The sequence below is a fragment of the Telopea speciosissima genome, chromosome 3 (genome assembly GCF_018873765.1).
Source record: "Telopea speciosissima isolate NSW1024214 ecotype Mountain lineage chromosome 3, Tspe_v1, whole genome shotgun sequence".
Lineage (NCBI taxonomy): Eukaryota > Viridiplantae > Streptophyta > Magnoliopsida > Proteales > Proteaceae > Telopea > Telopea speciosissima.
The window spans coordinates 24346305-24372916 of record NC_057918.1 but is presented as its reverse complement, the minus strand read 5'-3'; the positions used below and the strand labels follow the sequence as shown (position 1 = coordinate 24372916).

At 37.8% G+C, this 26612-nt stretch overlaps 2 protein-coding genes across 2 annotated transcripts; both read left to right on the top strand.

Moving 5' to 3' along the window:
- The first annotated feature begins 9238 nt into the window (after window positions 1-9238).
- Window positions 9239-10968, top strand: LOC122655004 (spermidine hydroxycinnamoyl transferase-like). The gene is made up of 2 exons (XM_043849257.1): window positions 9239-10603; window positions 10791-10968. Exons 1-2 carry the CDS (start codon window positions 9258-9260, stop codon window positions 10966-10968), a joined length of 1524 nt encoding a protein of 507 aa, XP_043705192.1. The 5' UTR covers window positions 9239-9257.
- Window positions 10969-15248: 4280 nt separating this feature from the next.
- On the top strand, window positions 15249-26367 carry LOC122656454 (probable phospholipid hydroperoxide glutathione peroxidase). The gene is made up of 6 exons (XM_043850971.1): window positions 15249-15613; window positions 16706-16782; window positions 17642-17703; window positions 22901-23019; window positions 23103-23270; window positions 26292-26367. Exons 1-6 carry the CDS (start codon window positions 15335-15337, stop codon window positions 26319-26321), a joined length of 735 nt encoding a protein of 244 aa, XP_043706906.1. The 5' UTR covers window positions 15249-15334; the 3' UTR covers window positions 26322-26367.
- The last annotated feature ends 245 nt before the right edge of the window (window positions 26368-26612 follow it).

The window sequence follows — 26612 nt, the reverse complement described above, 5'->3', positions numbered from 1 at the left end:
TGCTAAGAAGAATGAAAATTGCAAACACAATCATACAATGTGCACAAAGATTTATGTGATTCAACAAGGTTGCCTACGTCCACGGTGAGATGAGATCTGTTTCACTTCAATCGAGAATAGGGTTATAGTCGCTCGTTCCTCACATCTCTCTCAGATTTGCAATACAGAGAAAAAAATTCTCGCTATAGATTTATAGCGAAATCCTATACATAAAATTTATTGAAAGACCTATATAGTTGCGGCTCTCGGAAGCTCCACACAACAGTCCATCATCAGAAGTCAAGACACCAAAACCTCAACAAGCATTAATCCAAACCATTCAATGTAATGAAAATTAGATCATGAATTTGTTACACTTTTTGGGAATAAAGAGATGCTGAGCTAATGTCACATGAATTGGTTTGAATACTTAAGATTTGAAGTGTGACCCATATGATACTCATTACATGAGATTCCATCTTTTTCTCTCCTTTTCCCTCTCAATGTTGGTAGGTATACTGAACCAAGGACCCCAAGTTCACAAGAGAAAGCACTGTCCAATGAATTGGTTTGAAAACTCAAGATTTCAATCCATCTTTTCCTCCCCTTTTTTCCTTTTAGTGTTTGTGGGTATACTGAACTAGGGACCCCAAGTTCACTAGAGAAAGCACCGTCCAATGAAGGGACAAGCCACTCTTTAGCATGCTCTGTTAAGTATAAACTAAACTGGAAGACTTGTGGGGCTGAGCCCTTACTCTTATCAACTATGACCCAAAAAGTAGTAGTTATAAAGGACTTGAGGTATAGGCCCAATGGGTCCACTTGATAAAAAGTATAGAAAAGAAAATATAAACCCAACTGTAGCACATGGTTTACTTTTTTTGTTCTTAATAATGGGTTTTGCTTAATTTGCCTTTAAGCAGGTAAAAGAGATTTTCCAATGAGAGAATACTTGTGTCCCACAATGATTAGTTTGATGATTTGTCTATATATTATATGTACTTCTAACCTTTCTTATTGAAAGGTTAGAACTAATAAAGGATGTGGTTATCTTAAATCTTAAGTCTAATGACACAATGAGACTTAATTTTCACCTTTCTTCTTGTCCATTAGAATAAATTTATCAATTTAAGTAGGAATAGATTAAGTATGATCAGATTTAAGGAAGAATCTATGCGAGATTAATGCATTCGAGCACTACGTCGCAATCGAACGTGCTGATCAAGTATAGGGGCCGGCACTTAGGGTGTGTATTGCAATTCTGGTGTTTTTGTGCTTTTTTCGAATGAATCGGGTAAAAAAACAAAACACATTTCTTAATCATTTGAGAAACACATTGAAAGTGATTTTCAAAAAGCAAAAACAAAATTTGGCAACAAAGAGATCCAATTTATATGAGTCTCGTTTCTCCACTATCACCACCTCCGCCACCGCATCCACGGTCCACCATCCCCATAAAAAAGTATTTTTGAAGCAGAAATATTAATTTGGAATAGAAACGTTGCCATACACAACCTATGGAGTATTGACCCAACCTACAAGTCGGAAATTTTTCTCAAGGTCATAAGATAGAATAGTTCCTCAACTGAACTGGCTAGATGGTGGCCAGCCCGGCCAAACCGATTTTAAGGATTTCCAGGTTATGGTTGCCACGATTGGATACCAGCCTCTTTTTTTCTCAACTCAAAGGTGTTCATTCTTTAAACGACTTGAAGGAATTTCTAAATGGCAACATAATCTGGAACCCTAATAACTGAACACTGAAATAGCCCAACACATTCGGAGCTCAGATTGAGTTGGGTTGCCTAAGATTGGAAAAAAGCCCAGACCAAAGTCCCAAACCCAACCCACTACCAGTATATCAAAGCCCATTATCATGGATTCATTGAGGACTCCTTTACCCCTATTAATGAAGAAACATTTTGAAGATCAGAAAAGACTAACTCACTATGCCCCAGAGGAAGGTTCACCTTTAACGGAAAAAAATCCTCTACACTGCCCTAATCTTGTGGTGCACTGCAGTGTGGGCCTAAGAGCTCCACACATGGAACATGCGACATCCAATGGGGCTGAGTTCGAGAAGAAAGGAAAAAAAATGCCCTGCATCGAGCTATTACCGTTGGATGAAGTTTCTTCCACGTGTCGAACTCTCAGACCCGCACTATAAAGGATTAAATTGAGCAATTTAATTTAATTTTTGGTTGCTAAACCATCACGCAAAACTTTCCATAAAAATTCCTTGAATCAAGGGTGAACCTTCAGTTTCCAAACAAGAGTCCAAATTTTCTTCATATATTGAGAGTATGAACAACCCAAATCATTTTTAATAAGAAAAGAACAAGTAGTATCAACAGATAGCAAATTATACCAATATTTGTTCAAAATCCACCACCTCCTACATATTTGAAATCATTAATTACCCTATTGCCCCTATCAAAATTAAGAAATTCATTTTTATCCAATGATCAGATTAGCCACCTCGGCCCTTATGTGGCAAAATCATACACTGCCTATTTTCATCTGTGAACATTCTTCGTCTCTAGAGAAATTTTGCGATGAATGGTGTACTGCTTGCTTACCTACTGTTGAGTCTGAGACAAGAAAAGTAGAAAACCCCCCAAAAGTCCAAAACCAGAATAGAAACTAAAGAAACACAAGAGGGAGGTTACTGATTTCTAAATTGGTCATGGTATCTTGTAACTGTAAACCTCCAAGGCTGTGTTTGTTTGTCATGAGATGAACAGAAAAGGATACGTTTCTCTGAATCTAACTCGTTTTTAATGTCTTATCACATAAAATTTAGGGAAAAAGAACGTTTACACAGGAGTGTGCGAATTTACCGTTCTGCCCACTATGAAATAAAAAAATTCATTCATGTTGATGCTTCTGAGTGCGTTATAATTGATCCCAACATTGGTGCAGGGGCTACACGACCAAACAGTGATCTCTTGTCCTGAAATTTATTATTATTTTGTCTTTCATAGTAAATCCTTTAGGTTCAGAGAATCCTTCCCCCATATCAATATTTAAATTTTTATATTAATAATTAATATTTATTAATTAATATTTGTGATGATGCAAAGTGTTTTTTACATTTTTTTTTTGACAAAAAAAAGTCATTAAATAAAGGAGGCTTTCGTTTTTCGTTTTGATTAATTTCACAATATCTGAAATGGAACAGGAATCGTTATCCCCTCCAATTCGCTGCCTCCTCCAATTCTTCCAATTCCTCACATGGGACAGAAATGACCACCCTACCCCTGCCCAAAATACTGCCCAAGGTGGGATCTACTCCTCCCCTATTAGAGGAATTGGAGGAATTGAAAGTGCTCGCAAATTGGAGGTGATAATTTTTCAATGGAACAGACTACAACTTGGCCTATTAGTCTTCATTTATTTATGGACAAGTACACTTAAAAAGATGAATGCTCTGGAGTCCAAGTTGAGAAGTGGACAAGAAAATTAAAAAAGAAAAAAACCCATTGTATAGTATTTCGAGTCAATCAACCAATGCCATTGGCTGTGTCTTTTATTGAGTATTAATTTATATAATTAACTCATTATTTTCCTCAATTTGTTTCCATGTAAAAAGAAGTAAAAGAAAATTTTTCATGTACAATAAAAATTTTCACTGTTTGTTTTAATGTAAAATGTAAAAATAAATTAATAAAAAATAAGAAAATTTTACATGAAAAAATATCATTTGCATGAAATTTTTACTAGGAACCATAGAGAGAGGGAGAGAGAGACCATTATATGTACTTGCTTGCAAGAAAGTACATTTTGTGTCATTGCTTGCAAGCTTTTAAATCTTAAGCCCTCCTTGGCCATGACAGACACATTTACTAGGCTTGTAGAGGCTGGCCCCATTGAGGCCATTTCTTAAGTCATAGATGTCTTGATTAGTCTTGGAGGAAGACCTCTCTACATATCAGTGCCCAAATGACTACTTTTTCCTGCCCATTGACACACTTTTCTTCACTTCCCTTTACTTAAAATAAAAAAGAGCTTTAAAGGCATGGGATGGTATCAATGTACATTATTATCATCAAATTCTTTTGGGCTTGAGTAGAGTATAAGTTGAAGTAGCAAATGTTTAGACTCAATGCTATAGGTTTAACTATGTTTTTTTATTTTGGTGCCAACCGATAACTATTTGACACTTTACCCAAAAAAAAAAAAAATAATTTACTATTTGACACACTAACCCTTTTCTTACCTTTTTTTTTGTCAAAATTTTCATTGGGTTTCATCTCATTACAAAACTCTATTATAATTTGATGACATTAGCATGTTGCATGCATGACTTCAGAGATTTTTGGGGTAGGATATCTTGTATTCTATCGCATAGGTTATATGGGTATTTTGGTAAACTACATCTAAATATGTTTCACTGTAATTTGTAGTGAAGTAATTCTTTGAATAAGAGGAGGTGTGAGAACGAGTGATTGTAACTCTATTCTCCATTGTTAGTGAAATAGTTCTCATCTCATCGTAGATGGAGACGATCTTGCTAAACCACACAAAGTTTTGTGTTGCGTCTGTGTGATTGTTTTTCTTTTTGTTGTGTTTGTTTTCTTGCATCGTGATTAGGTTTTACATTCCTACAATTTTTTAACTAGGACCAAAGATTTAGGGCTTGGAATACTCAAGGATTAGTTTGATATGGCCATTTGATCCTGATTCTTAAAGCCATGGCTAGGACTAATTAACATCTATTAGATGTTGGATCTAGATTGGTTTCTATAATAAACTAAGCTCCATCAGGATTGTAGTTTTCTAATAGACAAGAAAGTGGGTGTATGGTACATATTTAATCCCATCACATGTTAAGTAATAATTAATGGATTAAATTACCATGAATTAAGAGATCTGTTGGGAAAAGTTGAGCTAGGATTTGATAAATTAAGTTCCATTGTTATTGTTGTAGTACATTTTGTTTTCTACTAGCAAAATTAGAGTTTGGGTTACTAGTTATTTTGTCTTTACCCATGATAATATCACATCAAATTATCATGGATTAAGGGAATTGCTAAGGGTCATCTGGGCCAAGTTTAATTAACATCTATATTAGAAGTTTGATTTAGAAAACTTGGCATGTTTAAATTAAGTGCCAGCATCATTGTCTAGTTTTGTCTTCTTTTCTATTTAACCTAATAAGGACCCATTAAAATCAAACCTATAATCATTAATGAAGGTTATCTTCTTCTGCTTCTTCTTTTTGTTTTGGGGAGGGGGGACCTTTTACCATTTCTTTGCTCAATCATTTTCTGGGTTCCAATTTTCCCTGGTTTGGGTTTACTATGAAGAAAGGGTCAGTATTTAGTTTTACGTTACCTACAGCATTGCAATGAGATTACTTAAACCTACAATTTACAAATACAGCTACGTAAAGCATAATTATCAGATCCAAACCAGAGATGTTTCAGTTTTGATGGTCTGGTCCTGATCAAATGGTTCGACCAGCAAATGTTTAGTTTGATTTGGCTTATCTATCTTTTGGGTTCCCTACTCAGCTGGTTTGAGTAACACAACTTAGTTGTTTATACAACTATGGAAGACTAAAGTTTCTCAATTACTAAGAACAACCCTGGATTGTCTGAAATGATGCAAACCCATCTATGTCAGTCAATGGTTTCATCACCTCTTCTTATGTCTGGGTGACCCCACCGGTTTAACCGTCTGGATCAGCCGGACCAGTCTACTTGAAGACCAACCAACTCGCTGACAGAAACAGGACTAATTTGGTTGGTGGTTAGTAGGTTAATGGGTTGTTGGTATTTGGTTTCTTTTCTTCTTAGTATTCCTTGACTTGTGGGTCTATGAGTATTTTTTTGCCATTGTGAGAAGAAGGAGTACCATGAAAATTAATGGACACTTGACATTAAAAGTCATAATTTGGGTTGTTATAAAACAGAAGAAATGAGGCAACAATATGGATTCAGCTAAGGATGATGGTGACATTTCATTCTAGAATCAAGATTAATAATAATTAGAGTCTAAATCATTTATTCTTTTATTTGGAGAGTTGTTGTGTAGGTAATTTTTTATGGTGACATTTCATTCTAGAATCAAGATTAATAATAATTAGAGTCTAAATCATTTATTCTTTTATTTGGAGAGTTGTTGGGTAGGTAATTTTTGGGATCCTCCTTTGGTTTTTTTCAAATATATGAACCCGTGTCATTGTGAGTGAATGAATAAAATGAGAAAGTGATTAATTCATTAGCTTGAAAAGTTGGAGAGATACTGCAGAGGCTTTTGTCTCTCAGAGGTTAATTAGTGTTCTTGTGTCTTTCAACAAATTATGTCTTACAAGGATACACAACTTGTCGAAGACTCTCTTGAATGTCCGATATGTTGCGAGTCCTTTAACCTTGTGGAGAATGTACCTCATATCCTCTGGTGTGGACACAGCCTCTGCAAATCTTGCATTCTCTCCCTCCAATCGACCGAGATCAAATTACCAATCCTATCAATACAGCTACCAATTCTTATCTCATGCCCATGGTGCCAGTTTTTATGCTTCAGGTTGGTCTGGAAAGGGAACCTCCAGTTCCCAAGAAAGAACTTCTTTCTTCTCTGGTTGATTGAAAGTGCAACTGGGAACAGAACAAATTGCCCTTCTTCTACTTTCGGGAATTACAAATTTCTTCAGTCTTCGAGTAATACAGATTTTGTTGAGAACCTCCATGAACCTCCTCATCAACGTTTCCTTGTTGCCAGACAAACAGTTGCATCATCTCTTAACAGATCACTGCCATCATTGGTACAACTAACAATTAAATTTCCTGTGGTACTAGTAATGTTGATCCTTAGTTATGTGACTATGGGTATCTATCTTGTTCTAATTGTGTACTTGTTGATCACATTTTTATTTGCTGTGCCATCATTCTGGGTTCTCTGCTTCTCTCACCCAATTTTAGAACGGTTGGCTAGAGAGGTTATGACTTGATATCCTTCTGCTCTGTAGTTGTCTGATTTGTTTGGAATAATTTGGATTGGAATCGTCATCAGTTAATTTGAAGGTTCGATATTCCTATAGAAACCTTCATCTCATCTCTTTACATCAATTAAGAGTATTGTTCTTCAGTGAAGCTTCTTCTTTCTCCGAGGTCTAACTCATCTTTCTTTTCCTCTCTGACCTATTAGCACATTGAATTCCAGAGATTTTTTACGGAGAAATGAAGGTTTAAGGTCAGGATATATGAAGCGACGGGTGGAATTTAAGGAAAAAGATACGGTGGCGAAACCTTGGCTGCCATTGCCATTCGAGGAGTTGCAGAGCTCAGGATATAAGATCTCATTTACCGAGTTGAAGAGACTGTGTTTGGGCGCACAAAGCCCAACAGCAAACAGAACTGGACTAAAATCTACGGGCCAGACCCAGCCCTATTTTGGGCCCTGGATTCCTCTAGCCCAAAGCCCATTTAGTTGTGATCTGAGAAAAAAAAATATTAACATGGCTACAGGCCCATCGCTGCATGGCACTTCCTGCCTGCATGGTGCAAGGAAAAAAGTAGTGTGTTTTTCTTTTGTTTTATTTTTTTTTTTTTGGGGGGGTGGGGGGTAAATTAAATAGAGTTTTAATTAATGTATTTTAAATTTGAAAATAATCAGAACACCCTTGTGATATTTTTTACACCCAGAGACCAGTGTTATCTCTAGGATGCATGTTTAGGGATGTAAATGGATTGAATTCGAATTCAATATAACACTACTCGTATCTGCATTCTATTAACTTTCAAATGGATTAGGATAGTTTTCAAAAACTGATTTTTCAAATGGATCATGGAGTGGAGGAAGGGATAGATGGATGGACTGGATTGAGTTGGGCTGGGTCAGGGAAAAAATTATCAATTTTACACAAAATAACACTCTAATAAAATATATTATCACTTAGGCCAAATGTTCTCCGTGTTGGGGGTGCAGGTTGCGACTAGGCAAATGGGGCTGGCCAAAATGACCACCCTGCCCCCTGAATGGTAGGCCCATGTGTTTGGGTGCAAGCTGCGCTGCGACACAGAGAATATCAACCTTATCACTTATTATCTTCATATATAATTTAGGGAAGTAGTTCTCTGTCCAGGACTGTGGCCTACGCTAGCACTCCCATGTATCTATCTCTCTCCTCCTTAAAACAAGGGGGCAGATGTGTCTTTTCATATGGGGAGGAGAGAGATAGACTCATGGGAGTGCTGACGTAGGCCACACTCCCGGACAGAGAACTTTTTCCCTATAATATATTATATAACAAAATATGTGCGACATTTATAATAATATAGTATATCAATATATAGTTTATAGTAGAATTTAAAACAAGGTTGGGTTGGGCTGGGCCAGGTCAGGCTCAGTCCAAGGTCTCAACCCTAGCCCGACCCGACCCGATCCTAACCTAACTGAGGACCAGAAATTTTCAGCCCTAACCCCCACCTGTTCTCAGAGCCAGGTATCTCAGCTTAGGCCCTATTCGGGCTAGTGGCGAGCCAAAGCGGATTTGGGCCGATAGGGCCAAACTTGCACCTCTATTGTATCTATTATTAAATAGCCTAGACAGTTTGTTTCATCAGTTCAAAATTTTTGTAGGGCTAGAATTATTAAAATTAGCACCAATTGTATGGATGATAATGTAGATTTCCTTTTTCCTAATTAATGCATTTTTATTTCATTAAATAAAAAGGAAATTACTTATATGCCCGGCCACATGACAGCAATTGCATATCTTGTATATTTGAGGTTGATGGGGGTCTCACATTGCAACTCCGAACCATATTTGGACCCTCTACGGCCTGAGGTTGAGCAGCCTACGCTCAATTCACAGGCCACAGGCCGTTACGTGGATTTGATGCCAGTCTAATGGTTAGTAATTAAGATCACCAGCATGATCATCCAATGCTTTAAAATCAACGGTTCTGATGGACAAGAATGCTCCATGACACGATATCCATATCCTCTACTGCTGAGCTGCCCGGCAGGACCGTGCTGTCTAGACACGGTGCTGCGTGCAATGTCTGCCAGCACCGTGTCTAGACAGCACGGCTCTGCCGAACAGCTCAGCATTAGAGGATCCAAATTGTAAGAGTAATACACATGTCTATCCCATGCATGGAATTAGTACGTGATCTATTATTGCGGGAATTCTCAACTGCTTCAACACTCTCAACTCACCTTCATGGACTCAAATCTTCTCTATAAATAAATTAATGAAACGGTGAAACTAACGAATCAGTCATAGAACAGCGTAAATTCCTGATCAAACAAATAACTAAAACTCAGGCATGGTGATCTTGAAGGGTTCTCACACAGTTACCCCAGCCCAACCCACATCTTCCGGCAAACTCTGGTTATCGGAATCTGACCAAGTTAAACCCTTAACCCATGCACCAACCATCTACTTCTACCGACCAACATCTTCCGACGTCTCCATCACCTCCGCCGACATCGACACTTTGAGAGATTCTCTAAGCAAAGTTCTGGTACAATTCTACCCATTAGCCGGCCGACTTCATTGGATCGGTGGCGGCCGACTAGAGCTCGACTGCAACGCCGCCGGAGCTAAGCTCTTTGAAGCTGAATCTGATGCGTCTATTGTTGATTTCGGCGATTTTAGGCCGACGCCGGAGATCAGAGAACTGATTCCTCGAATTGATTACAACACTCCTATAAATGAACTTCCATTGCTGCTTGTGCAACTCACGAGACTCTGCTGTGGTGGCATTGCCGTCGGCGTTGCCATCTCACATGTCATCGTCGACGGCCAAACTGCTCTTCAGTTTATCAATACATGGGCCAAGGTGGCTCGTGGAGAGAAGCTTGAGACAACGGTGTTTTTAGACCGGACGGTTTTGCATACAAGTGAATCACCGTCCGCCCCACGGTTCGACCATGTCGAGTTTAAACAGCCTCCAGTGCTCCTCGGCCGTTCTGATGCGAGTGAGGAGAGAAAAAAGGAGACTACGGTGGTAATGCTGAAATTGACGAGAGATCAGGTGGAGAAACTTAAGTGCAAAGCAAATGAAAGTCGAACCGAGGAATCCGGTCGGGCCTTCAGCCGGTATGAAGCGGTTGCGGGACACATGTGGAGGTGCGCGTGCAAGGCTCGTGCTCATGAACCGGAGCAGCTGACCAAGTTGCGCATCGTCGTTGATTGCCGGAACCGGTTGCGGCCGCCGCTCCCACAGGGGTATTTTGGGAATGCGACATTTCCGACAACGCCAACGAGCTTGGCCGGGGAATTGCTGGCGAAGCCGTTGGGTTATGCGTCGGGCAAGATCAGAGAAGCAGTGGAGAAGGTGAATGATGAGTACGTGAGATCCACCATTGATTTTTTGAAAAGTCAAGAAGATCTGACGCCGTTCAGGACATCTTTCCATACGGTTGGGTGTACGCAGGGGGTTTTCTTTGGGAATCCTAATCTAGCGGTCACGAGTTGGGTAGGGCTACCGATCTACGATGCCGATTTTGGTTGGGGGAAGCCCATACATATGGGCCCTGGATCGCTTGGGTTTGATGGGAAGTCCTTTATCCTTCCCGGTAGGGAGGGAGATGGATCCTTCATCGTGGCGTTACGTCTTCAGGTGCCCCATATTGATGATTTCGAGAAAATTTTCTATGAAGATATAAGGCTAGATTTGGTATGATTTTCATTTCAATTTTGGTTTGATTTTATGAAATAGTCAACAAATAGATTTTTGGTCAAAAAAACTGAAATTGTTTTGATTGTGTATCAATATGAAATATTTCAAGAATAAAAAAAAATTCATTTGGCAGTTCAATTTCTGAGAATAGATTCTCTATATTTCTTCGGGAAGGGTGGTGGTGGTGGTCTGGAAGTGGTGGTGGGGAGGTAGTAGCAATGGAGATGGTGGTGGTGGTGGTAGCGATGGCGATGGTGGCGGTTGTGGTGGTGGTGATGGTAGTGGTGGTGACAGTTGCGGAGCGGTGGTGGTGGCGGGAGGTGATGGCGATGTAGTGGTGACATGGAAGTGATGGCGGTGGCGGTGATGGTGATGGTGGTGGTGGTGATAGCGGCAATAGCGATGGCATTGGTGGTGGCAGAGGTGGTGGTGGCGAGAGGTGATGGCAATGGTGGTGGGGGGGGGGGGGACGGTGAGACCATTACGGGAAGAAAGGTGATGTTTTATTTTTATCGCAAAATTACTACTTTGCAGATTAAATTAACCATGTGCTCATTAAAGAGCAAGAGTGAAATCAATGAAATAGAAATTCTGAAACAACTCCTCAGCTATTTCAGAAATTCTATTCCACTTGATTTCTATTTCACAGAAATAAGATGCAAAAATGAAATCACCCTCTGAAATTGAAATAAAGTCATACCAAATCAGACCTAAAATCAAGGGTTAAGTAATGCTTGATCGAGTGTTGTAAGGTGAAGAAATAAGTTTTCTACTCCATCAAAATTTAAAGGTATTATGCTCATCAATTGTCTTTATTGTTTGATTATTGACAATATGTACGCATAGAACGAAACTTTGTTGCCACCGTGCTGATAGCAAAGCAAATGAGATCTAAAAGGGTATTTTGGTAAATACAAAAATCTAAGGGGATATTTATGAACCCAAAGGGGAAGTGAATTATTCAATTTTCTTGGCTGCCAGTAGGGGTAGTAGGAACATTTCCAGCTGCTCAGGTAGCAAATCTTTTTCCGAGGGAAGTGAATTATTCTACTTTTCTTGCTACCCAGGTAGCAGCCAAATTTTTTCCGTACGCATATAACCAGTATATGTAGTGTAGGTTCTATATATGGAAGAAAATGGGAAAATTATCTCCTCCAGTTCCCCCAATGGCCCAATGCCTGGAATAAGGGGGGTGGACCCCAATCGAACAGAGTGCTTGGGCAGGGGTAGGGTGGTCATTATGGCCCCCTTATTACAAACACTGGGGAACAGGACCGGACAGGGAACTGGAGGAGACATAGATCCAAGAAAATGCAACTTGGGTTACTCTCCAGTGAAAAATAAAGTTCTTGCTAACTCAAAAATTCAATCACAAGATTTATGGTTCTATCTTCCTTCCATTTATCATATAAGAAGATCGATACATATAAGTACAAAAAATAACACCTTTTTTTATCGATACCAGTGATTGATACATATCAATGTCGATCTAATATCAATACCTTAAACCTTGTTTCCGATAAGGGTGTCAATTTTAGACCAGAATTGGGAATCGGACCAAAACCGACCCACCCAATAGCTTATTTGGTCCGGTTCTAGATCTACCAATTACATTATTGGTCTCCCAACAGTTCCAAAACCGATAGACCAATTTGTTGGATTAATTGTATTTGATGTATGCATCCATCAAACACAATTTAATATGATTAAATTAATTTATTTATTTTCATATTAATATGCTTGTAATGATTATTTTAATAATTATCTATTTTTACTGTTACTAGTTCACAACTATGGACTTACCATTACTAGTTCACAATTATGGACAGATTTAGACACTCTGTTCTTTACCAACATGAGATAATAGTTTTTCCTTCCATTCATCTAATTTGTTGAAAACCTTGTCTTTGATATCGACAACAACATTTGGTTTGGATCTGGCAGTCATTAAGAAGGCCCAAGTACTTATTATTTTCTTTAGCTTTGCTATAAGGAATGATTTGCATAGTCTCCTCTTTCACTACAAGTGGGGTTTTCCTACTGAAGATGAAACATGACTTATGCAGGTTTACTGTTTGCCCTGATGCCTTGCAATAATTTTGTATAATTTCCTTCTAACTTTGTAGTTGTTTCTCTTGAATTTTCATGAAGAGGAGAGTATGACCTTCAAAGAATAGTCTTGAAATCATTGGACAAATCCCTTTCGCTTGAATTCCTTTTATAACACCATCATCAATGGCCTTAGATATCATAAGAGCAAGTGCATTCTCACATATGAGAAAAAGAAAAGAGGAAATAGGATCACCTTGCCTAATTTCACGAGTAGGAACAATACTTTCTCTTGGGACACCATTTATCAAGATTGAATATCTCATAGTTGTTACACATTGCTTGATAAAGTTGACCCATTTCTCACAGAAGCTTCTTAAAAACACATTGGAGAAAAGACCAATCCACTTGATCAGAAGCTTTTCAATTTGATGAAAAGCAAAAAGTTTCTTTCTTTACTTCTTTTTTGGAAGCCATATTGGTTAAGGCAATCGGCTTATACTCACTCATCGTTTTAGGAGACTTTCTTTTGGAATTAAAGCAATAAAGTTTGGTTTAGATGTTTCAATAGAAATAGTGACATGAAGAATGATTAAACAACCTTAATTAAGTCATTTGTGATGATATTCCAAAATTTGTGGTAAAATATACCTGAAAGCCATATAGACCTAGAGACTTAGATGGATTGCTTGAGAAGACTGTTTTTGGGATCTCCATCTCACATAGCCGTTTATTGGTAGCATCTTCTATCCTTTGTTGGATTAGATTGAGGACGACATTTAATCTCCTGCAGATACGATTGTGTGTTCTTTTTTAATTAGTGTTGCTTGGAAAAAGGTAGTATTTTGATCTCCAGCTACAAGCTAGGTAATTCTGGACTTTTGATGCCACATAAGTTTTTCTCTACGGAGAATTTCATCAAAGTTTCTCCTGATTTCTTCTTCTGCAGGATTAGTTGAAAGTGTTCTGTTGCCTTGTATATTCTCAAACCCTTAAATAAGTTTCTTTTTTGTATCCTAAACGTTGTCGAATCGAGTTTTGCTCCAATGTTTGAGAGGAAACTAATTTTCTTGCTTAACTTGAACATTGCAAATCCTTTAATATCCAAACTCCATGCTTTTTAAACAACTTCCTAACAAGTGTGGTCTCTAATCCAAATTTGTTCAAATTTGAATATTTTTGTTCTTTTGGAGGAGTGTCAAGTAGGATTGGCAAGTGGTCAGATCTCCATATATGTAAATGAAATATTGTGGCTTCTTCAAATAACATTCTCCAGTTATAGTTGTTGAAAGCTCTATCTAGTCTCTCCATGACAAAATCTTCTTATTTCCTTCTTTTGTCCAAAGCTCTATCTTAAATGTATTATAAGATGATATAATATTATGCAACAAAATGTTCACACACCATCATATACATATCACATAGCAAATAAAATATGTCCATTCCACAAGGAATGTTTATGATTTATTTGAGTTCAAACTCCACAAATCTAGGTGGAGACCAAAACTATATTTGGATCTTTAGGTTAATATTATCTTGACATGAATTTTGCGGAGCCTTGCTATTGCAAAATACTCAAGATGAAACACAAACACAAATATTAGGATGCAAACACATAGTACATTTTAAAAATTGGATTGGAGTCAATAGCCACTTGCTTTAGTGGTTGGCAACATCCCTCCGATCAAAGGGAACGTTTTGCAGTTTCTATCTTCTGTTTGGTGGATGCATCCACCTGCATTCGTTGTAAACCCTACACTATTTTGTGAAGCATGAACTTTTCTTCTTTCATAAAAAATTTTGTAATTATTATGGCTGATTCCAATGCTACCCACTAGCTTTAATGGTTGGTGCGATTTTTTTATTCATTTGGATTACATGTGTATCGAGTCTGATTGAGTTACAAGGGCGTCTCTTGGATATGTCTTTCTTTTGTTTGTTGGATGCATTCACCTCCATTTCTTTTCTTTAATTAATAAATATGACCCAAAGATATTTTTTTATGTTTGATAAAAAAAAAAAAAACCCTTATCCGTTTTTTTTGGCTTTTGTAGGTGCATCTTATCCGATTCTTAGTTTTCAATCTTTTGGTATTACATGCCAAATGCGATAGCGCATCGATAAACTCATTATTGAGTGGTCCAAGAGTTTGAGACACATTTTATGAGAAAATTATTTCTTGCAATTCCTTGCCTGGTCCAATTCCCAACTGCCTGTAATCAGAGGGGGTGACCCCAACCCGGCAGGGTATTCAGTCAGGGGTGGAATTGTAATTGTGTCTTCCTTGTTAGGGGTACTAAGGGAACTGGACCGGGCAGGGTATTGCAGGGGATAACGATCCCATTATGCATTATTGCGGTTAGTCGGTTACAGGTGAATGGGCAGAGGACCGGGTCGGCCGGTCTGGCCAAGCCCGATATAAAATGCCACGGAAGCCGACCTCGTTGGCTCATTGACATCTGCGACTTCCAAGCCTGGTAGAATTCTTCTATTCCCATTCACCAGCCAGAGTTAATGGAGAAACAAAGCAAGATCATCAATTCTTCTGCTCTTGGCTCTAGCACTACCTGACGAGGCCACGTGGATTCATAACTTCCACACATCAGAAGCTTCAAAACCCTAAATAAATCTTGCAGTCTGATTCACTGCAATCCCTAATCCATAACAGAATGGCGTCTTTGGGATTCTCTACCATCCTCTCTGCTACAGCACCTTTACAGAACTTGAGCCAAACCAAAACAAGCCCTTCATGGACCTCTTCTCTAGCAATGGCTTCCCTCAACTTCTCCCTGAAAAACCCATTTGGGCTTAAGTCTTCCTTTGTAAACCATGGCTTCTCCCTTCAATCTATGCCGTTTCCTGATACCATCCTGAAATCTCAGAGGACCACAGGTATTGTTTACGCAAGAGCGGCAACGGAAAAGAGTATCTATGATTTCACTGTCAAGGTATGAATTTTGCTATTATTGAGTATTATTTCTTTCTGGGCATTATTTATTTGGGTGATGTGTCAAAAAAATCTGTTCTCTCTAAGTTGTAATTGAACAAATGAAATTGTGTACATTCATTGGTTCGGAGATCAAATCATGAAATTGAACCCCAAAAAACTGATTTTTGTGAGGAAACAGTGTGCAGCTACAAGAATTAAGATTGAATTTTATTATTTTAGAAATCACAGTGTTATCCCAATGGAGTAATATGCTAGGTTCCTTCCTAGCTCCTTAGTGAGGATTTTGTTTTCTTTAACTTTTTGTTTTCTAATGTGGACTGGGTAAAGCTTTTCCAAATGAAGAATCATGGGTAGTAAAAAATGATAAAGGGAAAATTGCCTAGACCTACAAGATAGCAATAAGATTTACAAAACTGGTTAGAATAAATTATATTTTACAATCACAAGGTACATGTTGAAAAGATCTACCAAATCCTCATATCAGTAAAAAAAAGCTAAAGGAACAACCTGAAATACCCCTAACATCCTTCTCTCTCTCTCTTCTTCTTCTTCCTCTTCCTCCAATGAAGAACACCTCGGCAATCACTCCCTCCCCCTCCCCTGCAACCCTGCCCCACCCTCCTCCCTGCAAACCCGCCCGCACCACCACCTTTTGTAAGTTATACGCGTTTTGATACTTTGATGAATAGTACTTTAGATCACCTCCCAATCCGCTTAGCCCTTGGGAGTCTTTGGACTTTCTCTGTTGTGCTTTCGCTGCGCGTGAAAGTAGTAAAAGGGGAGATCCTAAAACTTGCTTAGTTGCTTTACCTTTGCTCCTTTGATTTCAATTCTCAGAGGCGGAAAGGAGGAGGAAGATAGAAAGATCGTTAATGAGTTTCTCGCAATCCAAACTTATTGAGAGAGAGAGAGAGAGTTAGTTTAGGTTTTTTACTGATATGGGAATTTGGTAAATCTATTCAACTTTGTAACTTATGATTGTAAAATATAATTTGTACCTACCAGTTTTGTAAATTTTTTTGTTATTTGGTAGATCTAGGCAATTCCCCCAATAATTAATTCCCATTGATGATGATGTACTTTGATGCAGGATATTGATGGGACGGATGTTGCTCTTAGCAAATTCAAGGGAAAGGTTCTCTTGATTGTCAACGTGGCTTCAAAATGGTAATCCTTCCATTTTGTTTTTATTTGCCGGGGGGGGGTCTTTGTGTCGGAAAGAGTACTTTTTTATTTGAGCCTGATTTGGTATGATTTCTATCAATTTCATGGGGTGATTTCTATTTTAGTTGTTTGGTTTGATTTTTGTACCTTATTTCAGTGAAATAGAAATCAAATTTCACTGAAATTCTGAAATAGGTGAGAAGGTCTTTCAATTTCGAAATGGCAATTGCATTCACTTTTTCTCTTGAATAAGCACATGTTTAATTTGATGGGCAAAACAATAATTTCATGTTAAATAAACGCTGCCCTTCTTCTTCTCCTGATGGTCTCACCACCACCACCATAACCCACTCCCAAAGAATTATGAAGAACCTACCCTTCGAAATTGAGTGAGCAAGCCTAGGCTAACCATTGTGCTATTGCAACCTGTTGGTTGCAGGTTCAAAACTTGGAAACAGTCTCTCCTGTGAAGCAGGGGGTAAGGTAAGGCTGCGTACATTTACCCCTCCCAGACCCTGCAGTAGCGGGAACCTCGTCCACTAGGATGCTCCTTTTTTATTTTAAATTCTTCGAAATTGAACTACCAAATTGATTTCTTATTCTTGATATATTTCAGATTAATGCAACCAAATAATTTCAATTTCTTGACCAAAAATCTATTTCATGGACTATTTCATGAAAATCAATCAGAAATTGAAATAGAAATCATACCAAATCAGGACTTAGTTCAGGTTGACCATCGATTGTTCCTGTTGTAATGATCTTAGTTTCGTAGCTCTAATTTGACCTCTTAATAATATTATTTTTAGATTAATAAACTCATCTCTGTTCTTACTAAAGGGCTTGTTTTTTTTAATCTCAGCGGTCTGACCACAACGAATTACATGGAACTCTCCCACCTCTATGAGAAGTACAAAACTCAAGGTGAGTTAAAACTGTTTGAAACTTGAGTGTGTATGCTATGACTTCTCTCTTCTATCATTGTCCCAATTGGTGCTTTTAGGATTTTATACTGAGTTGTTCTGTACTTGGGCCAAATATTTATGTTATTTTCCTCTGAAGTTTGGCTTTATCACCAACATGATCATAAGGATTAAATGCCTCTACTCCATGTCCTGTTTATATCCCTTCCTTCGGCTCCAATGAAGCCATATGACATGCACCCCTTTTGAACCAGTTGATGCCTTAAGTTATCTGGAGTACTTAAAGTATGCTTACGTAAAGACCAGAGAAAGAGAAGGGGAAGGAGAGAGAAAGAACTTTACCCCTACTTCTTCAAATCATTGAGTGACTAAATCCAGAGGGGGAGGGAGAGCACTTTATCCCTTCCACTTCACATCAGTCAGTGATAACAAATCCAGAAAGTGTTGGTACAAATATGGGCTACATGTGTTTTGTAAACTTAAGCGGAAATGAACGGAACTTACCTCCGTTTGGCCCCAACAGTCCTTCCATTAGTCCAACCTTCTACTCTTCTGTACACGAATGCGGCTTGTGGCTGTGCTGCAAGGTTTGATGTTAGCAATGCTCTTTCCTTAGACTGAAGCAAGGTTTAAAGTATCGGCAACAGGTATCGTATCGGTTGGGCGATTTTAAGAGACGTATCGTATTGTATCGGAGATACATATCGAACGGTGCAGAAACGCATGAAAATGGTCAAAATACACATGAAAATACACTTTTGGACACAAAAAACAATATAACAAGCAGTATATAATATATATCATGCATAAATACTAAAATGGAGAATAATGTATAACCAGGCAAGTGCGTTAAATTGAAATTGTTATAAAAGATGATGTTTCTTACATGTTGTAGTCGTCTACTCGTCTCCTTGATTCATTTTTTGGTCCAAAAGTGTGAAAAACCAAGATTAAATGCAAGATTTTAGTCTCTTGGTTGAGAGTTTTCCTTCATTTTTCTGTTAGAATAGGAGTTGTATCGAGTCTATGAGTGAATAATGAATATGGTTTTTTTATGGAATGTATTAATGGTATTGGTACGTATCAGTATGTATCAGTATGTATCGGTATGTATCAGCATGTATCGAGCCGTATCGGTCGATATGTATCGATGCATATCGATACGTATTAAACCACCCACAGAACCCTTTACTGGACGTATCGATATGTATTGATACGTATCGGTCGTATCGTATCGTATCATATCGACCTGTATAGGCCTATACATTTCTATACAATCCGAGACAAGACATTTAAAAAAAAAAAAAGAGACGTATCGGACCGATACGATACATACCGATCTTAAACCATGGTCATGTGAGCCACCGGCCAGCTTTATTTGTAATAGATAATAGAAGGATCTAGAACAGGTACAATGATAAATATATCCCTAGGACAATTCTACCCTTGTACCCGTATTACAATAGAAGGAATAACCTTGAGATCTATGACGAAATGCCTCAACCGTTAAGCTTGAGAGATAGTCTCATAACATGCCACAACTTCTACTTCCATAGTGGAAGAAACAGTTTTCAGTTGTTTCACACTTCTCCATCATGTAGAAAGATATGGCCTGAATTAGATTTCCTTGTATCTCCACACCCAACATAATCAAAATCTGAGTAATCTAACAGCTACAAGTCATCAACATGCTTGTATGTGAGCATGTGATCCTTAGTATCCTGAGGATATCTCAACACTTACTTTCTTGTAGTCCAGGCGATATACCACGATTTTGCTGGAACCTTCCCAAAACTCCCACTGCGAAGGCATTATCAGGCCTTGTGCAAACCTAAGCATACATCAGGCTACCTACAACAAACATATATGGGGTATTATGCATTTCTTGCTTCTCTAAGTCACTCACCAGACATTGTTCTAGACTAAGTCTGTTGTCTTTAACTATGGGTGCTACACTTGTCGAACAGTCCTTCATCCTAAACGTTCTTGAACTTTGTCAAGTATCCTCTTTGAGATAACCTTGATGTCTTGTTTGACCTGTCGTGGTGAATCTCTATGCTTAAAACATCGAAGGCTTCACTCATATCCTTCATTTCAAAGTTGTATGTCAAAAACTGTTTTATCTCATGTAACAATCCTAGATATCTACTCGTTAAGAGAATTTCGACTACATATAAAACTAAAATAAGAAATGGCTACCTTTGGTTTTGACATATATGCATTGATACCAACTGTGAAAGGTAAACGGAAGTTAGCAGAACATACCTCCGATTGACCCCAACAATCCTACCATTAATCCAACTTTCTCCCTTTGCACGAACACGGTTACACCTGCTCTGATGTTGAACACTCCCTCACACTGACATAGGTGTTAATGGCCTCTTCTGTCTCTCACTCGACAACTGAAGTTGATGGTATGTTTTGCAAAATCCACGATGAAGACCATGTCCCCTCTATCACAAAGCACCCTTTATAATTTCCCACCATCAGGGAAGTTATGGGTGGTTACAATCCTGTCCATTGAACCCTGAAACTGTTCTGCTGATGTGGCAAATGGGCCACATCAGCCAACATTCTCCCACTTGGCCCATATTGCCACATGCCAAGTATATGTCTTATGTTGCAAATTTAATGTATGGCCTTACTGTAACATTCAGGTTCAAACTTTATGGATTATTTTATGTTCAAAATGAAAATTCTAACCATGAATGTTGGCGGTACATGTAGGGGTGTCAATCGGTTGGTTTGGTTGAGGCGGTTTCGGTGTGGGAATGGTGAAACCAAACCAATAAGGAAAGTTCGGTTTCGGGTTATCAGTTTGTTATCGGCTTCGGTTTTGGCCCGGTTTGGGTTCTGTTTAACATATACATTTATATAAAACAATAGAAAATATGATTTTTTAATGGGTTTCGGGTTGGTATCAGTTTGGTTTTGTTTTGGTTTCAGTTCGGGTTTTGAGCCGGTTTTGGTTTGGTGTCGGGCTCTTTTGGTTTTAAGGGTTGTACTACCCTCAACCTGAAAATAGCCCAATAAGACCAGTTCGGTTTGTGTCGGGCCATTCCGATTATGTTCGTGCCGGTTTACCTGGTTTGGTTCCAAATTTGACACCCCTACTTACATGTCCAATACTCCCTTCCATCTGTTACAATGAGTTCTCTTCAGGATGAACCTTTATGTGACAAGTTTTTTACTTTATAGAATCAAACCCCATTTTAATTCTGGGTACAAACTTTATTGCCTTTTGACCTTATAGGTGTTTGTCATTTCAAAGTATATGTGCACAAAATAAGGATGACAAAAACAAAATGGCAGAAATACTTGGATTCAGAATCAATTACTGTATATTGCAATGTTTTAATGAAACATCAGTCACATAATACTTTACGTAATCCCTTATGATCCATATGATGTACAAAAACTTGGGTGGAAGCCTTTCGATGAAAGGGTCAACAATCATCTCCTCAGTTCTAATATGTTCTATAGATACTCAACAATCCCAAACAGCTTCTTTAACAACTAAGTACTTGATCTCAATATGTCTGCATCCATAGTTGTCAAGGCGTTACCGTGGCGTCCAGGTTTTTTTGGGGGTTTCGGCAACTGTTGCCTTAGTGTAAAGTGCTGTTTTATTGGTATCGAATCAGATTTGGTACTTATTTATGCCAAATATCATTTAAGTAAATATTATTACATTCATTTCAGATATTATTCATAAATAAGTAAATACCTCCTATTTGAATCCAATAAAAGTAGTTAAAAAAATTAAATTCCAAAACGATAAAAAGTCAACCCCTCCCTCCCCCCCCCCCCCCAAAAAAAATTCAAGAACCAAAAACTAGATTTTCAGCAGTAGGTGAAATTTTCAACTTTCAAATGTTAGGGTATTTCTCAAATTTAAAAATTCTATCAATCTTTTTATACCAAAACTTCACTAAAAACCTAACGAGCGGTAAAATAATCGTTTTGTTTTGATGTCAAATTTTTATTTTTTTTTCATTTAAGTCTATTTTAAACAGCATTCGCGCATACCAAATAAGTTTTGACTGGAACATAACTCCTTCAATATTAATCAGATTTAAATAATCTTGGATTTGTTGGAAAGCTGGTTTTGTGCTCTACCTAATACAAAATGTCTCATGTAAAAATAAAATCATTTGACCAGTCAAACTTATTTCTCTAAATCGGAAGCAATTTAATTACTTATAGTAAGATTATATTTTCCAAATGTGAGACTAGGTATACGAGGACAATGATCATTTCCAAGAACAGTATAAACCACAGGTATGTTTTGATTGTTTCAAACTTTCAATAGCATGCGTCTTCAGTTCTGCTGTCTTCTAGTTCTCTGTTGATATTTGATGATTTGATGTAACTTAATGTTGATTTTTTATGATATAAGGTATATATTGTAACTTACTAAATAATGTCAGAAAAGAGGGGAAATAAAAAATAACGCTTGGGCACCTTGGTCGCCTAAGCGCTTAGGTACCCCTCCACCGCCCTGGATCGCCTTGTTGTCGTTGAGGGATATACTGGCTTGATTAGGTTTGGTGTAACCCATTCAGTGCAATGAACGTAGTTTGCTAGGGCCTGCTCTAGCCTTTGCAGATTGATCATGTGTTTTTGGTTTTCTATCCATCTTCCTTGTCTAGGAAGGTCTTCTAATCCTGCAAATAGATATTCATTAATCCACTTGGCCAGTGGTCTTCAAAATAATAATTTGCACTTAAAGACATTGTTAGTTGACTTTACGAATTTGGTGTCTTTGGAATAAAAGTTGTCTTTCCTAATAATGTTCTGATAGTAAGATTTCAACATTTGCTGCATCGAACGGTCTTAAATGATTTTTGTGTCAATGGACTTTGAGTTAGCCTCAGTAGATCTAACATTCTAACTATCCAAATGTAGGAGATGAAGTTCATAACATTTTTGGTTGTTATATACAATTTGCCATGTATTATAAATTTATAATTTGTAACCAGGTAATTTGAAAGTATCTTTTAGCAATAAGAGTAATTCATCTAGGAGGATTTGATATAAGTACTGCATCTGATCTGATTTAATGGTCGTACCTACATGCATCTTACAAACCTTCTTCTTTTTTTTCCCCTGTGGTCCTTTCTTTAGAATCACAATGTATTCTAATTTATATTTATTATTCTCTTAACGTTTGACATACTAAATGTTGATTATGGAAGGAGTTGAGATTCTGGCTTTCCCATGCAATCAGTTTGGGTTTCAAGAGCCTGGTTCAAATCCCGAGATCAAGCAGTTTGCTTGTACAAAATTTAAAGCAGAATTCCCTATTTTTGACAAGGTTTGTCAATTGTCCCTCTACTGCACACACACACACACACAGAGATAGAGAGTGAATCATGACTAAGACTTACTGTTTGCTAGGTTGATGTGAACGGGCCAAATACTGCCCCTGTGTATCAGTTCCTGAAGTCAAGTGCAGGAGGTTTTCTGGGAGACCTGATCAAGTGGAACTTTGAGAAGTTTTTGGTGGACAAAAAAGGTAAGGTTGTGGAAAGATATCCTCCGACAACGTCACCATTCCAAATTGAGGTATGTTGGGTTCATCCCTGATTCCATGTTCAAGACTTTCGTTAGTTCTTGTTCACTATCTGCTGCCTGAAATCTTGGACTTTTTTTCACATAAAAAATATCACCTGACAGTATAGGAGTATAGGACTGGTTGAAAGTATTCGTGAAGTTATTTGACACAATTACAACATGTACAGAAAAGTAGATAATAAAACCCCGGGTTCCAAAACCCTAATTTAAGTCGCTATGGGCCCACCAAAGTGAAGAAAACTCAAATAAATTCACCAGTGGCAATTTCATAAATTTCAGAACAGTTCAAGACCCTTTCGGGCAAAGCAAATAGGAACTGAGACTAATGGTAATTAAGATTTGAAGGGAAGGACTATGTGGAATTTCAGAAAAGCGTGGGGATAATTTATAAACAAATAAAGCAAGGATGTGATTTTGAGTAATTTATGAAGAATCTGTCCTAAAATGTAATTAAGAAGACATTTCCTCTGCTTCTTCATGAAGGCTGTTTCCCTACGGCAGAGCAGATTTGATTCCAGGCAAAGGAACTCTCCCAGGTTAATTCTGTTTGGACTGAAACTTCAGGGGTGAGTTCGCACCTGAGAGTCCTCACACTTGCAATCAATCGCAGGCCAAATCATCAACAAATAGTAATAACTAATAAATCTCTGAAAACAGAATGGGTCTTCAACTGAGATTCCAGGTTTGGTTCTCACAGCAGGGTGGCGTAAGGGGATAAAAACTTGGGACCTGGATCTCCCTAAAGAAGTGAATTAACTACCAATATCTCAGGCAGAAGGGACAAATTCTTCCCAATCCCAGGGTATCGCCGGCAGCCGGGGAAAAGGGGAGAACTGTAATAAACAAGGAAGAAAGAAGGAATATAAGAAGAAAACGACGAAAAAGTATATGAAGAAGAAAACTATATAACAGAAACTTAAAAGGAGGTAGTAAGACCTGAAAAGATGAAACAGAATAGCAGAGAAAGTTAGAGAGGAGAGAAGGCAATGGACTAGCTGTTGTCAGTCCATGCAATGCAACTCTTTACAAAAAACAATTCTATTAATTCCAGTCAACTCGATGGGTTACATGCACATAATAGAGACTTCAAAGCTTAAACAACTATCCCAATGTTATCCAACTTCCACAATAAAAATATAATAAAACAAAGCTCCAATTAAAAAACAACCCAAATAATATATTAATTTCCCTAAATATCCCTGTTTGACCTAAATCCAGGTTTGGACTTGGTTTCCTTTGGTCTGGGCTTCCAGATTGGGTCATGCCGGTCCAACCAAGCATATGCTGCTGTACCAGTTATGATATTGTAGAATCCAATTAGCTTGGAGATTCAAATACTATGTCACTCAGCCATGGTGTCTGAACAAGGTAATGAAGTGGAACCAAAATACATTACTTTGCTTGTTTAATTGGTTGAATAGGAGAAGTAAATTACTGAGGAATCTGAAGATGTTTCAATGTTTACCATTTTGTGGTAAAAAAAACAAAACCATTATCTGCAGCTTAGGTTCTATTTCCCTGGGAAGGGAAGTGCATAATAGAGCTCTAACTGTTTACTTTTAGGATATACCTTTAAGGATAACTACGTTGTACATGAAATATAACAAGGATGTATGTTCCTTGAAAGCACTAAAATATTTTGTGTGTAAGATAATTGTGACTTTTGAAGGGGTAATTGGGAATTGAACAATCAATGATGAACAGCATCAACCAATTTTGACCCGGGATTGTTCTGATGAACCAACTCTTCTGAATGAGGTTTCTATGGGAGTTTAAGGATTTCCCAGAATTCTATATTCAAAATTTGGATGTTTTGTTAACAAAGAAAAAAAAAAAAACTCAGCATACTTGAGTGGAAAACATAGGACAGGATATGTATTCAAAATGGCCAGCAGGAGTGTTGAAACTTTCACTGATGAGTAGAAAATAAGTGCTTGCAGAGTTCACATTAAATAATCTAAAAAATGTTGTAAATTCTAATACTAAGCCATTTATGTATTCATTAAGATATTCTTCAGTATTCTGCCAGTGCTTTCGTTCTGTCGGACCCAAGCTCAGATAAAAGAGGGGGGGTCGGTGCATAAGGTCAGCAGCTAGCATCTTTAAAACCTTAGCCAATTCTTTTGGTGTGGACCTTCTTGTGGGTTTTCGTTGTTTCTTTTATTAGAATTTTTGTTTTTGTTTGGTCATATTTTAGGTTATTGAGATATTTATGAGATTGGCATAAGAAGGCAGGCATATCAGTTTGTTAAGTACGGACCACCAACTAGGTTTGTGTGGTTTCACCAAAGTTGAGACCTCGATGGTGAACCTGAATTGATTCATGAAAGAATAACATTCGGGGGAAAACTAATATTCGTGTTGAATCCTATACAGTAGATCAATTTTCGAAGTCCCCTTTGATCAAGGTAGTAATGAGATATGAAGTAGCATTCTTCTAGCATGCCATGAGTTATAGTGTACCCGTAGACTTTGGGTTATTTAGAATGCATGATGATTCTTCTAGCATGCCATGAGTTATAGTGTACCCGTAGACTTTGGGTATTTAGAATGCATGATACAGGGACTCCTTTGCATGCCCGCTTTCAAAAGGAAAGGAAAATGCATTTGAGCTTCTTCTTCTTTTTTTCTTTTTTCTTTTTTTTTTTTTTTTTTTGGGGGGTGGGTGGGGGTGGTGTTAAATTGACCAAAATACCACTAGATGCTCTTTCCTTTCTTATGAACATAGTATGCAAAGGTTATCCCTACATTGCAGTCTAGATAATCCACTCAAATGCCCTTGATGTCATGGCAAATGGAGCTCCTATATAATCAGTTGGTTAGAGCCAAAGACATGTAATCAGTTTCTTTATATTTGAGCATGCACCATTTGGTCAAAGAAGTGGTTGAAATGTTGAGATTGCAGTGATGTACTTTTATCAAATTGGGCTTTTGGCATTTTGACTGTTTGATCTTTTCAAGGAAATTATGTTATTGCTTTCACTCATCACTCTTGAATTCTATTGGTTGCAGAAGGACATCCAAAAGCTTGTTGCAGCATGAATCCTCTACAGTTCTACTTCAGACATATTGCAGCAAAGTACTAGGGAAGGATGGATACTTCATACTAGAGTATAAAAAGGGGGAAAAAAATCAAATGTACATATTCACAAATGAATGTTCAGTTTTTGCTCAAGATACCTGTGGCATAAAATTATGGATATTGTTTGGTAGAATTTTTGAAATGCATGCCTTTCAGTTTTCAATAATAAGAGCTATTATTGTTCCTATCTTCCATCAGATTATTAGGATGGTCGTACTCTTTTGTGGAAGAAATAATTTGCTCTACATTAG

Excerpts from the sequence above, each read along its gene's own strand:
- LOC122655004 (XM_043849257.1), top strand. The coding sequence starts at position 9,258 with ATGGTGATCTTGAAGGGTTCTCACACAGTTACCCCAGCCCAACCCACA. Across the intron at positions 10,604-10,790 it reads ATTTTCTATGAAGATATAAG|GGTGGTGGTGGTGGTCTGGA; the intron begins GCTAGATTTGGT and ends TTCTTCGGGAAG.
- LOC122656454 (XM_043850971.1), top strand. The coding sequence starts at position 15,335 with ATGGCGTCTTTGGGATTCTCTACCATCCTCTCTGCTACAGCACCTTTA. Across the intron at positions 15,614-16,705 it reads TCTATGATTTCACTGTCAAG|GATATTGATGGGACGGATGT; the intron begins GTATGAATTTTG and ends ACTTTGATGCAG. Across the intron at positions 23,020-23,102 it reads AATTCCCTATTTTTGACAAG|GTTGATGTGAACGGGCCAAA; the intron begins GTTTGTCAATTG and ends ACTGTTTGCTAG.